At 45.3% G+C, this 12,540-nt stretch overlaps 2 protein-coding genes and 1 long non-coding RNA gene across 23 annotated transcripts in view; 1 reads left to right on the top strand and 2 right to left on the bottom strand.

Moving 5' to 3' along the window:
- The window catches only part of PITPNM2 (phosphatidylinositol transfer protein membrane associated 2), a 141,411-nt gene extending 136,663 nt beyond the window's left edge, over positions 1-4,748 (bottom strand). For 4 of the 13 annotated variants that reach the window (XM_055710297.1, XM_055710294.1, XM_055710275.1 and 1 more), the window contains exon 1: positions 4,395-4,745. The gene's annotated coding sequence lies outside the window, so the exon portion shown is untranslated. Of the gene's footprint in view, positions 1-4,394 lie in introns of all 13 variants that reach the window. The other 9 variants (XR_008732261.1, XM_055710314.1, XM_055710282.1 and 6 more) reach the window with 5 other exon arrangements.
- On the top strand, positions 882-6,516 carry LOC114014577 (uncharacterized). Its single transcript, XR_003558128.2, has 2 exons — positions 882-3,066; positions 5,162-6,516. It is a non-coding gene; the product is annotated as an uncharacterized LOC114014577 (long non-coding RNA).
- A 525-nt stretch (positions 6,517-7,041) lies between these two features.
- The window catches only part of MPHOSPH9 (M-phase phosphoprotein 9), a 31,697-nt gene continuing 26,198 nt past the window's right edge, over positions 7,042-12,540 (bottom strand). For 7 of the 9 annotated variants that reach the window (XM_055710379.1, XM_055710345.1, XM_055710349.1 and 4 more), the window contains 6 exons: positions 12,146-12,310; positions 11,692-11,812; positions 10,802-10,905; positions 9,768-9,979; positions 9,269-9,337; positions 7,042-8,119 (listed from right to left, as the gene is read on the bottom strand). In XM_055710379.1, the coding sequence (XP_055566354.1) occupies positions 8,018-8,119; positions 9,269-9,337; positions 9,768-9,979; positions 10,802-10,905; positions 11,692-11,812; positions 12,146-12,310 (773 nt within the window). In that variant the 3' untranslated portion in view covers positions 7,042-8,017. The remainder of the gene's footprint in view (positions 8,120-9,268; positions 9,338-9,767; positions 9,980-10,801; positions 10,906-11,691; positions 11,813-12,145; positions 12,311-12,540) is intronic. The other 2 variants (XM_055710371.1, XM_055710389.1) reach the window with 2 other exon arrangements.

A 12,540-nucleotide genomic window follows, 5' to 3' on the forward strand; every position in this document is an offset into this window, starting at 1 on the left:
TTGTTACCAGCCCTCGCGTATGGAAGCCCACGTGCAGGAGATGCTGTCTGCCCTCTCATTTCCCCTTCTGGATGGTCTTTGGTTGCAAACCAGCACCTCCTTGCTGGGATCTCCTCAGATGTGCCCAAGCTCTCCGGGGCAGGTTTTAGCCCTACGCTTATTTGATTTTTTCCTGCTCTTTCATGGCAAATCATGCAGCTCCCTGCACCCACATGTGTTCAATAACTATTCATCTCTACTTGCCTAAGCAACCTCTTATTTCTTCTCCCCTCTGATCCTGATCCTGTGTCACACACACTCAGGAAGGGTTGCAGGAATGGGAAGCAGCTGTCTCCAGGCAGTGCCATCTCTCAGGAGGTCCCCTGGATCTCCACAGCAACCCCTCAAAAAGAAAGATATCTTCTTCCCAACTGGTTTCTAAGTTCCCCAGTGGGATTTACTGAAGCATTTTGCTGTGAGCTTCTAGGGATATTATTTTTAATTTAAAAAAAAACCAAACCACTATCAAAACAGTCACACTGGCAAAAGCCCATGCCCATGGAAAATACACAAACACGACTGGAGGAGCTCTGCATACTGACTTGGCATCGTGCTGATTAAAAATCCCTGAAGTGACAGAATCTGAGCTAGCCCCATGCTAAATTGTTCTGTTCGTCTTACATTAAGAACATCTAAATACCATTCATTACTTTCTTCGTTTAAAATTTTGTAGGACTCTTGGCATGGACACCACGACTAGAGAAGCCACATTCCCCTTCAGTTCGTCGGTGAGTTCAGACTGACGCCTCTGCCCCAGTACAATGTTGTGGCATTTGGATTTCCTCCAACACCCAGGAAACAAAGTTAAAAATAAAGTGTTTTATTTACTCCCTCCCCCCACATTAATTATTCCATTTCCATTCACACTGAATACTACAGAACATTTGTTTATAAGATGCTTGCAGGCTCAAAATTAAATTTAGACGTATCTTACCAATTTGGGGAGATAAGCAGAAATATTAATTGCATCATACCCTATGTCAGCCAGCTTTAAGATTAAATTAGAAGGCATCTTCACCATTTAGAGAAATTGGCTATTAAGAAAACCATGGGGTTTAGATGTTGCTTTTTCCTTCTAAGAAAAATGAAAATAAAGAGCAGACCGACATCAATGCCTGTTCCTCCCCTCTCCTCGAAATGAGGTATGTGTCTTGAATGAGAGAAAGCCTCAAAGAAAAATGTGAAAAAAACGTTTCTCAATGGATCATGCTGGTCCTAGAACAGGACATTACCATGAATATGCATGAATGGCATGAGTCAAGCTACACTCAGGAATAAGCATCAGCTTTCACTTGCCATTTTCTGAAGCCTTGCAGTCAGACTGCCAAGACAGCAACTGAATAACAAGGTTTTTATATGAATGCAGGGGGTAGATTAATGCTGTTTTGGACTAACTGGAGGAACCATCTTCAATTCAGCTTGCCTGAAGGATGTGCTGCTTCTCTATTTGGCCAACTCATAAAAGCAGTAACAAACAATGAATAAAAAGAGACTATGTGTTTAAATTCAAAACCACTGAGCACCACTGTCAGTTGTAAGTTTTGATAATTTCTATGGGAAGAAAAAGAAAAAAAATCAGGACAAGGTCTTTGCAAACTGGTTGCTGTCAACTAAAATGAGAAGTTAGATAAAACTCCCACATGCCAGATGGTAGATCACAATAAATGCTCAGGCTGTTAGATGCACAACAAGCGACAAACGCATTGAAATACACCATTAAAAGCAAACCCAAAATAGAAAGGATATTTTAATAAGAAGTTATTGTTTGAGGGAAAGATCCTCATTAAGCTCATCAGAATCGGAAACCGTACATGGAGGGTTTCTTACTTTCCTCACCACCTCACATAAGCATGAGGAACAATGAACAATTTTAGCAGAATTATGTTAGGCTAAGGGCTACTGTCAGTGAGAGCCTTGGAGTTCACTATTTAGACATCACAACTCTTTCTGCCAAGTTACTTAAAAAAATATTGTTAAAGGATACCAGGGAATTGTTTACTCAAACCACTACTGTTTCCTCAACACAGATGCAAGAAAAAGTTATATTAAGAAGATAAACAGCTGCTACTGTATGCTGTTTAAATGGCAACAAAAGCATCTAAGGGCCATAAAGGGAATAGTGAGGGAATTAAAAAGCATTTTTATGCATGAAGATGGCTAACATCCGTACATTCATTAAAGTGGTATCAACCATGCTTTTAATTAAAAGTTAGTGACAGAAACTTAAATATGATTAATGAAACCTAGCAGCCTACCACAAGTCTGCTCTATCAAAAGCAAGAAGCACAGCAAGCTGCGTTTCCAGCCCTTGCTTGTTCCATTTCTCTTTCCTCCTCAGAGATGCTGCCACAATCAGAACACGTTGTGAGGACCATGCAGCAACATTCCCGTGAAAAACAGCAAGCCAGAACAAGCCTGCAGCCGTGCTTTCATGCTTGGCCATTCTTTATTTTGTATACCCCGAGGAGACACTGCAATTACTGAGCAGCCTGGGGGCCAAGATGACAAGCTGGTTACCTGTCAGCAAAACCGGCTATATGGCAATCTATCGTCTGTCGTGGGCACGAGGTCTGCCAGAGGCTGGGGAAAAGGCTGCCCTACAAACAGCAGTCTCCTGTTCAACAGTGGAAAAAAATCACTCAGAAGCTAGTGCCGAACTCTGCAACGCAGTCAGTCTTCTTGTATTACTCGGGAGCACAACGCAGTCGTGACAAAAATAAACTAAGCGATAAAAATACAGCACGAGCAAAAAGATGTGGGCACGGGGAGGGAATTAGTACGCAAGAGGAAGATAAGGAGTCTTACAGGCCACAGACATTTCAACACACAATCAAACCGCCTGCTATTTAAGTCCTGATGCATGTGAAAACTAATCTATTGCTGTTGTCCCGTCAAACTGCTGTCACGTACCAAGCTAAGCGCGCGCAGATTATGCCTTCAAAGACATTTTCTGGCACCGTGTTTCCCCCTTAGCTGCTTCCAGACACACGGAGCGCACAGAAGATGGAAGCCCTCACCTCGCAGCAGGTACTAACACAGGAAGAAACTTTTTTTTTTTTTTTTTTTCATTCCAACCACCCAATTTAAGTCAACTTTGCCTCAGTCGTGGCGTTTTAACAGAAAACGGGGCTGCATGGCATGTCAGAGCACCGAGGGACTCCCCGCTGCGGCTCGGCCAAGGACGCCCCAGTACCGGGGACGCTGCTCTGTGCCTGCAGCTCTTCAGAGGAGCTCGGGGGCTGGGGAGGGGGCGAAGGGAGCGACTGAACCTACAGCTGCAGCACAAAAAGCTGAAGTTGTTCGTGCCGCGGCCCGCCGGGCCCCTTCCCTCAGGGGGCGCGGAGGCCAGAAGAGCCCCGAGGCCCAGCAGGGAGGGCCCCCCGCAGCCCATCGCGCAGCTCAGGAGCGGGCACTCTGCTCTCTACAACGGGAAAAATTCCTCCCTCTTGCCCCGCCGAGGGGCGGCGCAGCCCCAGGAGCGCGGCCGACGGGCTCGCTGACCGCAGGGGGTCTCCAGCCCCGCCGGCACACGACGTTCCGCCCCAGCCGCTGCTCCTGTGAGGCGGCTGTCTCGCCCCCCTTGCCCTCCCCTGGGCCTTCGCCCCCTCCTCAGGGCCGGGCCGCTCCGAGGGGCTGGCAGGCCCCCGCCCTCCCCCGACAGCGCCGGGCTGGCCGGGGCTCAGGCCGGAGGGATGCGGCGGGCGGGCCGGGGGCGCTCCCCGCGCAGGGTCCTTCACAGACGGCGCCCCACGGCCCCGCCGCGGCCTCCGGCCCCGCCGGCCCAGCGCGCTCCCTCTGCCGCCAGGGAACGGCGGGGCCGGCCCGGCTGTCAAACGCCGGCGCCCGCACCCCGGGCGGAGGGGGAAGGCGGCAGCTGCCTCCCACCCGCCAGCGCCGGCAGAGAAAGGAATAACGGGGGGGCGGTGACCCAGCCGAGCCCCGTTAGCGCACCGGCGGGGAGCGCTGCGGCGAGGAGGCGCCCGCCGCTGTTCTGCGTGCGGCACCGGGGGCTGAGGCAGCGGCGCTGCCATAGCTGCAGCGCGCGGCCCCACACACCGGCTCCTCCGTTCGGGAAACTTTTCCAGGCGCCGCTCCCCGCCGGCCGCGGGCAGGGGGACACCGCGCGGCCCCACTCAGGCCCCGCCGCACCGGCCGGGCACCCGCCCGCAGGGGCCGCTCCTCCCCCGCAGCCCGCCCAGACCCCCGGGGCAGGCTGCAGCCGCCCCGCCGGCCCCGGCCTTACCCCGCACCCCCCCGGCCCCGGCCGTTCCCTTCCCCGCCGAGGCACGGCCCGGGGAGCCGCCGCGTTCCCGGGGCCCGCCCCGCCGCCCCCCGCGCGTCCCCCCGCCACGCACCGGCTGCTCCCGGCGCGGCGGCCGCGGCCCGGGCGGCTGGTGCTGGCGCTGACGCTGCCTACGGGGCGCTGCCTGCCGACATGCCCGCGCTGCGCTGGCATAATCCCCGCGCCGCTGGGCCGGGCGCAGGCGGCTCCTCGCCCGCCGGCTCTGCCGCGGCGCGGGCACGGCGGAGGCGGGGGGAGGCGAGGCGGGCGGGCGGGCCGCCGCAGCTCCGCGCTGCGGGGGGGCGGGGGCGGCGAGGAGCCCCGGCGCCGGCGCTGCCCCTGCCCTGCCGGCCGTGCTCGCCCCGCTAAGCCGTGCCCGCGGCCGCGGAGCCGCCACTTCCTTCCCCGCGCCGGGCCGGCGCTGCCGCACGGCGGGCGGGCGGAGGGGGGGGGGAGGGGCGCCGCCTGCCGGCCGCGCCGGGGGCCGGGACTGCGCCGGGGGCCCGGGACCGCCCCGCTGTGCCCAGCCGGGTGGTGCAGCCGTGGGGCGCACCCGGGGGGGCTCTTACCGCCTCCCTCCGCCGCTCCTGCCGACTGCCTGCCCCGCGGCACGGAGCCCAGCTGCCGCGGTGATGGGCGCCCGCCCAAGCCCCTGCCCCCAGCCTGGAGCAGCGCTGGGTGCTCCTGCAACTTCACTCTCTGCAAAGCCCGGGGTGGGGTGGGGACAGCACGGAAGGTTTAGCAGTTATTTTATGCAGAAACCTCGGGAAAAAAAACAGCAATAAAATTTGCTGTTCCCTCTTAACCATCTGTCACTCTCCTGCCGTTTTCTTTTTTAAGGATGCATCGCCCCGCGGCTTCTGTTCTGCTCTGCAAACACACACCGCCACCAGCAACCAGCCCCTTGTTACGGCCCGGTGGTTCCAGTTCTGTGTCCTCACTCTCGAGGGCTCCCCTGCACCTCCCCGAGCCCTGCTCCCGCTTCTGCTCCTTTCCAGGTCCCAGCCCCAGTACACCTGTTCATTCTGTACAGTTCCTTCGAGAGACAAAGCTCCAAGCGCCAGGCAGATTATACTTAGAAGCTATCCATGGTACAAAGAGACACCATTTTTTTTTATTATCATTATTTGGTTTTTAGAGATGTGGACAAATTACCTTTCCCAAAAGTTAAATCTGAGAGCTGAATGTTTCGTAAGGTTTAGAGTCAGAGAGAAAACTATGCATGGGAGTGCCTTGCAAGGGCAGCCAGAACCAGAACAAAGCCTGGGGCTCCAGGCAGAACCCAGCAGATCTGGAAAGGCGATAAATGATAAATGCCTGCCTAGCTGAGAGGTGTCAGGTGCAAGAATGCAAGAGGAAGATGATTAAAACCCTCCTCAGAGAACACATCGCCTTCTGGTTCTCTGCAAGTCCTTAGTTGTGCCCCACTACAGAACACGGCAATTTGCTCGTGTTAAGGGGAAGAATTTTGCAAGGGATTAAAACAAACAAGCAAACAAAAAGACAGCATCCAGCCAAGTGCACAGCAAACGCTGTCACGTTTCCACAGTCAACATGTGCGCAGTGTGCCCCACTTTTTGATGCTTCAGGTCTGATTTTCAGAAGCACCGAGTGTTCAGGCCTCCCACTGATTTAATCTGGAACTGCAGATTCTCTGCCCCTCTGAAGAATCAGGCCAAAGGCAGCACACTGAACAGGTCACCCCAAGTCAGACGGTTCTTTGAAAAGGTTGTCCTAGAAGTTTACAAAGAGCAACACTTACTTCTCACCCCCCACCCCCCCTTCAGCGTTTGAATAGAACCGAAATAAATAGCCTAAAGAGCTCCAACAGATGGAGGAGGGCTTTTGATTATAAAATAAATTCTGACTCACAATTTAGTTCTCTGGATGTAAAAAAAAAAAAAAAGTATATGAATAGTGCTGGAAAGAATGGAGCAGAGATAAAGGGAGGTTATACAGAAAAGCAGCGAAATAGCTGAACTGATTTACCTACTCCTTTCTAACGTCTGTCAGGAAAATTCAGTTTGGTTTTGCTGTAGTGCTGATGAAAGAAAACAAGACCACTAGTGGACTCATGAAATTTTCCTGTGATAGATTCCCTGGAAAAATCCTGCTGACTGAACAGTATTTTTGAAGAATATTTTTAAATTGGACCATTAACAACTTAAAGTGGCGGGAAAACTTCTTCAGCTAAATAGCAGAGCTGCACAGGGAAGTCAAGATTCTTTTTTTCCTCCCTCAATCCCTTCTAAGTACAAAGTACAAGTAAAAATATGGGATACCATCAAAACTGTACATCTATTCCTGTAGCCTGGAAACACGTTCGAACAAGTTATCTCCAAGCATTCAGGCCCAATTTCTACCTTTTAATGTAAAGGGGAAAAAATGAGTTACTAACATCCTCGACTTTTCCCCAACTCTGATCTTCTATTAAAAGAACCCACAGGGCAGAAGTGGCTGCAAAAAATACATTTTTTTCAAAAAGACTGTGCAGGGGTATAGTTCTTCATCAAGTATCTTAAAACACAGCGCTCTAATTTTAGAATCAGACCTTCACAAGCTTCCTTTACGACAGCTATTCTGGCCTTATAATCACGTCATTGGTGGCTAAACATCTTGAACAAGGACAGAATTTGAAACACACAATATGATTAAAACCTACATTATCGCTGATGTAATATCCCAGAACCTATTATTGGTCTTGGGCAGGAGGAAAAAAATCTAATTAAACATTTATTTAATATTAAAATACAAACTAAAATATCAATGTCAGACAGGAATTCAGCAATATGCCAACCAGCAAATACGTATTTTTCACCAAGAAAAATGCATGTATGTTCACAAATATAGCTTGGATTTGATCTGGAAATGTATATGACCATAACACTGGCATGGCACAAAACCCAGTCTGGAAAATTAAAACAGTAACTTCGGTTAAGTAGTTACAGTCCTGCAGTGTCAGCTGGAGTCGAGTCGCTCACCGGGAGGCAGAATGGCTGCTGTCAGTCTCATGAATCCTGGTACCCCTGGTATTAAAACACTACTCACTGTGACTGTTGGGAGACATCAAATAATTTAGAGCAATATTTTCCTAACACAGCCAGCAGCACCCAAACCAGCAACACACATACCAATTTGCAGCCAGCCAGCCATAATGCAAGTATTGCTCACTGTTGTGTCACGATGAAAAATATCCACGTTCTAAGGTTTAAATTAAAAGGATTTACCGTACAACAGTAGTTATTTTTAACACAGGTAATTCATGTTGCTTTTTGTACTAAAGTTCAAAATTTCCTATTGGCTAATATTTACATCATACCATAAATATTTATAAAACTGTGAGGAAAACGAAGTGCAAAAAAGGGTAACACTATCATTTTCTGAAAACAAGCTGCCTTTTAGTTTCTTACTCTTATTATAAATTCAGTATCACTATTTAAAAATAATTAATATTTCTAAAAATATTACAATACAGGATAAACATCGATTTCTCAAGTGTAACAAAAATATGTTCAAAATATAGGCGGCTGTTTGAAGTACAAAATATTGCTGTTTGTAAAGGGTAACACAGCTGTAAAACTACTATTGAGGGTTTATAAAAATACAAAACAATTTGCATTTACTGAGTGCATAATTACATATTAGTGCAAAAAAGAAAAAGAAAGAAAAAGCATATCTGCATTCAAGAGAGAATTGTCAAAGATTTGCAGAGGTACGTAAAACATGAAATCTTTTCAGAGTCATACGTATTGATCCTAAATCTCTATTAATCCTCTCCAAGCGATCTTCCAGGGCTTCCTAAAAGAAACAGTTAAAGAAAAGAAATTCAGAAATGGAAAACCATAAAGGATTTAATAACATGCAACAAAACCCAATGATCCTCCTAGAATGAAGAAACTACTGCTACTGCTACATTCAATTGGAATCCTTTTTGATGCGTCACTAGCATTGTGTTACCACCCAAACCCTAGAGTCAGACATCCAAACTTTTCGTATTATTTTTATGTATGTGTGTGTATTTGTGGGTTGTTGGCTTTTTTTAAAACAGTTTCAGGTACTTTGGGGTTTTTCCCCATGAGATAAACTTGAGAAGAATTAGGACAGGCTGGTAATTAGGGAGAGACATTTAGGAAACAGCTGATCACCGCAGTAAGTGGCAGTATGGATTTACTGGGATGCACTTTTACTTTCAAAATGATAAACTGATAACAAGCCCTGGGATTACAATTTAGGGAACACTGTAGTTGGAGTCCTCATAGAGACCTCTACAACTTTGAGACGCTTGTTTTTTATTGAAACAGTCTGTAAAGTTTTCCAAAGAAGGTACTCTCCTGTATTTCACCTACACTACTTATTTTTGCCTACTTATTTTCTTCTTTATACTTTCAAGCAGACAAAAACCAACCAATGAACCAAAACCTAAACTTTGCACTTTCTTCTACAGCAGAACATCCTCCCTACAGCTTCAGGATCTATGCCATAGTCACTGCATTTTCTTAACATATTGCCTTTATCTACCTCTTGCAGTGATCTGGAAATATGCATGCCGTGTACAAAAAGTAGAAGATATACACTGCGCAGTACATACATATATATGTATACAGACACCAACTTTTTCTTTATACGAAATGTTTGCAAGACTAATTATTCTTTTCTGAATCATTTGCATACAAATTATCCAGACTTACACTCTGACTTACTATGTAAAAGGTGTGTTTGTAATTTACTGCATTAGAAGGTAAGTGGGAAGTTACTGCAATTTAAGTCTAGAGAACATCTTTCACAGAGATTCAAAATTCAGCCATATTCTGGAACAATTCTCAGTGGTATGGAAAAACTCTCATACCAATTGTACTTAGTATATAGCAAAACTTTAATCTACACTATATAGTCTCAAATTGTGGAAGAACAACTTAAGAGAACAGTCATATGTAGAAGCTTTTTCACCTGATTTAATCTTGCTTGCAAGGTCATTCTTCCACCAGAACAAGGTATTCGACTCAATGCAGCCTCAATCTAATAACAGAAAATAACTTCAGCTGTAAATGATGGTTTCAAGAGGCAAAATAAGCCTTCCTAACTCATCTTACAGAAAGAGAGGCGAGGTATACAGATTACAGAGACACATCTAGTCTTGTTGGTAAACACTAATTTACGTTACCATCATACTGTGCCACAAAAACTGATACAAAAGTTAACATTCGTAGGCAAACCTTCCCAAGGGTCATTTTGAAGAGAGCACTCCCACTTGCCAGAATGAAGTAGGGACAGAAAAGGACTGGAGTATGGGAAGTAGAGCAGGGAATGATAATGGCACATTCCTAGAGGAATACGAGAAACTGCGCATGAATTTCAGCCACACATTCCATAGGTATACAGCTACATCCCTCATCTCTCATACAACAATTATGTTTCACCACAACTTTAAAAAAAAAATAATCTTTGCCTGTTGCTTTTCTTGAGTCAGCTCATCAAAAAGCCTCTCTGTTTCAGCCAGAGTCTTAATCCTTGGTGTGTATTTGAAGTCTCCCTCACAAGGTGATAGCACTGGCTCGTATTTCTGTGCTACGTTCCTCTCGTCCCAAGCTGTTGTTTCCTTCATTCCAGTATTGACGGATTCAGCACAAGAGCTGTGTCTGACACCCGAATGCTGCCTTCCTATCAAACAAAATGGGGGTCTTTTTATTTGTTTTGTAGTTGTCTGTGAAATTATTGCATAAGACAGAAAAAGAAACCACTAAGAAGAAAAGCAGCATGGTTTTGGAGGTGTATCAGCTGTGACAGTGACTAGCAAAGCCTCACTAGCTTGCCTTAGAGCAAACTTCCCAGAAGAATGCAAGACATTTGTACAGGTCATCTTTCAAGTGATCTTTGTAATACAGCATATTTTTTGGTTAACAAACAGATAACTGTACTGTGCTAATTAGGAATTACTTTTACTGGTTTCTAAACATCAGCTGTCATGAAAACACTAGTCTAAATAAATGCATTAATAAAAACAAAAGCAGAACATTGTGACAAGGATTACAAAAGTGAGAAAATATTTAGTTCAATCAATCATTTAAAAAACTCTGAAACAAATGGCTTTATTATACTTAGTCTTTGCTATCTGTAATGCAATGTTTAGCAACAGAATTTTATTAGTATGACTGAGTATGTCCATCTTAATATGGACCCTGCTAAGATATGCATTGCGTAACTGAGTTAAGCATAGGAAAACATATTGGCCTTCTTTCTCAATTTAATTATTTTTGTTGTTCCATTGTCTTTGTGCACACACACATATACATAAAAATAAAACGCTGCATGAATGGTATTTCTCAGTCTACAGGAATAAGACAAGATACAGAGGACTTTTTAAAAAGTTGGACTTCATAGAGTAAAGGGTCAGCTTTCTATTTCAGCAGGTGCTACCAATGTGGAAGAAATCACGGTTAAAAAAATAATGAAGAAGAGTTTTCCCCCCCATTGACAGATTACCTTCTACATCATCTAGCGAGAGAAACTGGAGCCTTTTTCTTGTATTATTGTGCTGTAAAGTAGATGCAGGCCCAGTTTCCAGATCATCCAGAAGTATATCAAACCTACAAGGCAAGAAGCACACAACTACTTGCTAGAAAGCATGTATCAAACAATTTTCTACTTTTTCACCTTTTGGTTAAATAAACAACTTTTTTTATAAAACAGTTTCTATCCCACAGGTGTTGTGGTTCTCATTGCTGCTCATAGTCCCGTACCCCAATATACTCCTATTTGCATACACCAAAATACCTCATTTGTGTGACTTTCTTCCCAAACACACCGAGTTCCTATGTTGTCATCCTCAAGAACCATCAAAGTGGTGCTAGACATTTCTTCTTCCTCATGCATGTGTCCTACACTTTAATCTTGCAACTAAGTCTTTTCTCAAACTCTACAAGCCTTGCCAAGCCAAGATCTCTACAGAAACCATAGCATCTAGTACACTTAGCAGAAAGTTGTTTGTGTCTTTTTTTAACATGCTTGTAGGTGCCATGGCAGGTACGGAGATACTACTTTCAACTTTTATTTACTCTCCTGATAAGCAGCATGTAGATCTGGACTTACTCCACAGAACAATGCTTCTATAATTTCTTTGTCACTAATCAATGCTGTGTTTAAAAAAAAAAATTAGCATTCACCAAGATGAGATGCTGGGTTTACTAAAGACGGGAGATCATTCTAGATTTTTCTTGCCAGATTTAAAAAAGTAAAACCTGGCTTTATATTCAGAAATCTTGACATGACTCATTTTCCAGGACTTTTAATCAACAAGAAACGGCAGCATTAAGCCTGCATAAACTGCTGTTACACTAATGAGCAGAATGCAATTGTATTCACAAGACTCATACCTTGTCACCGTGTTTTCATTTCTGCTAAGCAAATGGCTAAATCCAGGAGAGAGGTTTTCTTTTGGAGATCGTTTTGGGCTGTATGTCACAGACACTGGTGCCAACATTATCTCTCTTCTTGCTGCAGAAGACAAAGTTTGTTTCACTACCTAAAGCTTCTCCCAGTGCAGTATCTCCCACTCACGTGATCAGATGCTTACATCTCAAAAGAATGCTTTTTCAAAGCTGTCTACGTGTTTATTTAAAGTAGATGAATAGTGCATCGTGACACAGAAAAAGGAAAATAAACTTAGAACTTTAACTTTTTTATGATTATAGATAAGCTTTTTTTTTTCCCCAGACTGTTAGAATAATGCAGAAATCCTATCTTTATTTTTCTTTCTTCTAGAGCAGCTTTTCATTACTTGCTTCTACATTTTGAGTAACACAAACCAAACTTCAGAAAAGCACTGACTTGGAGTATTTGACTTCCTGTTGGAAGGAGGAAGGGACGATGACCTCTGGCCAGAAGGGGAGTTGTACCGTTTTGGTCTGTGTTGGTCTTTACCTTTCTCCGGGGATCGGTTAGCAACTAAAGAAGTTTCAACAAACCCAACAGTTTGACGTCGATTTGATGTTTCTAATAAAAAAAAAATAAATATTATATTAATAATATAATAGCCAACATGTGGATATAATATCCAAATCAAATTTCAATCTTTTTCAGTACAAGTACTCACAAATATTCTCCTGTAGTGAGCTTTTACTGCACAAAGACTGCACTTAGTCTGCCTCACATCAACATATTTGCTGTTCTGCTCAAGTCTTGCTTCCTGCTTATCATAGTCACGAAAGTTTTAACTCATGAAA

This window comes from Falco cherrug, chromosome 1, assembly GCF_023634085.1.
Source record: "Falco cherrug isolate bFalChe1 chromosome 1, bFalChe1.pri, whole genome shotgun sequence".
Classification (NCBI taxonomy): Eukaryota; Metazoa; Chordata; class Aves; order Falconiformes; family Falconidae; genus Falco; species Falco cherrug.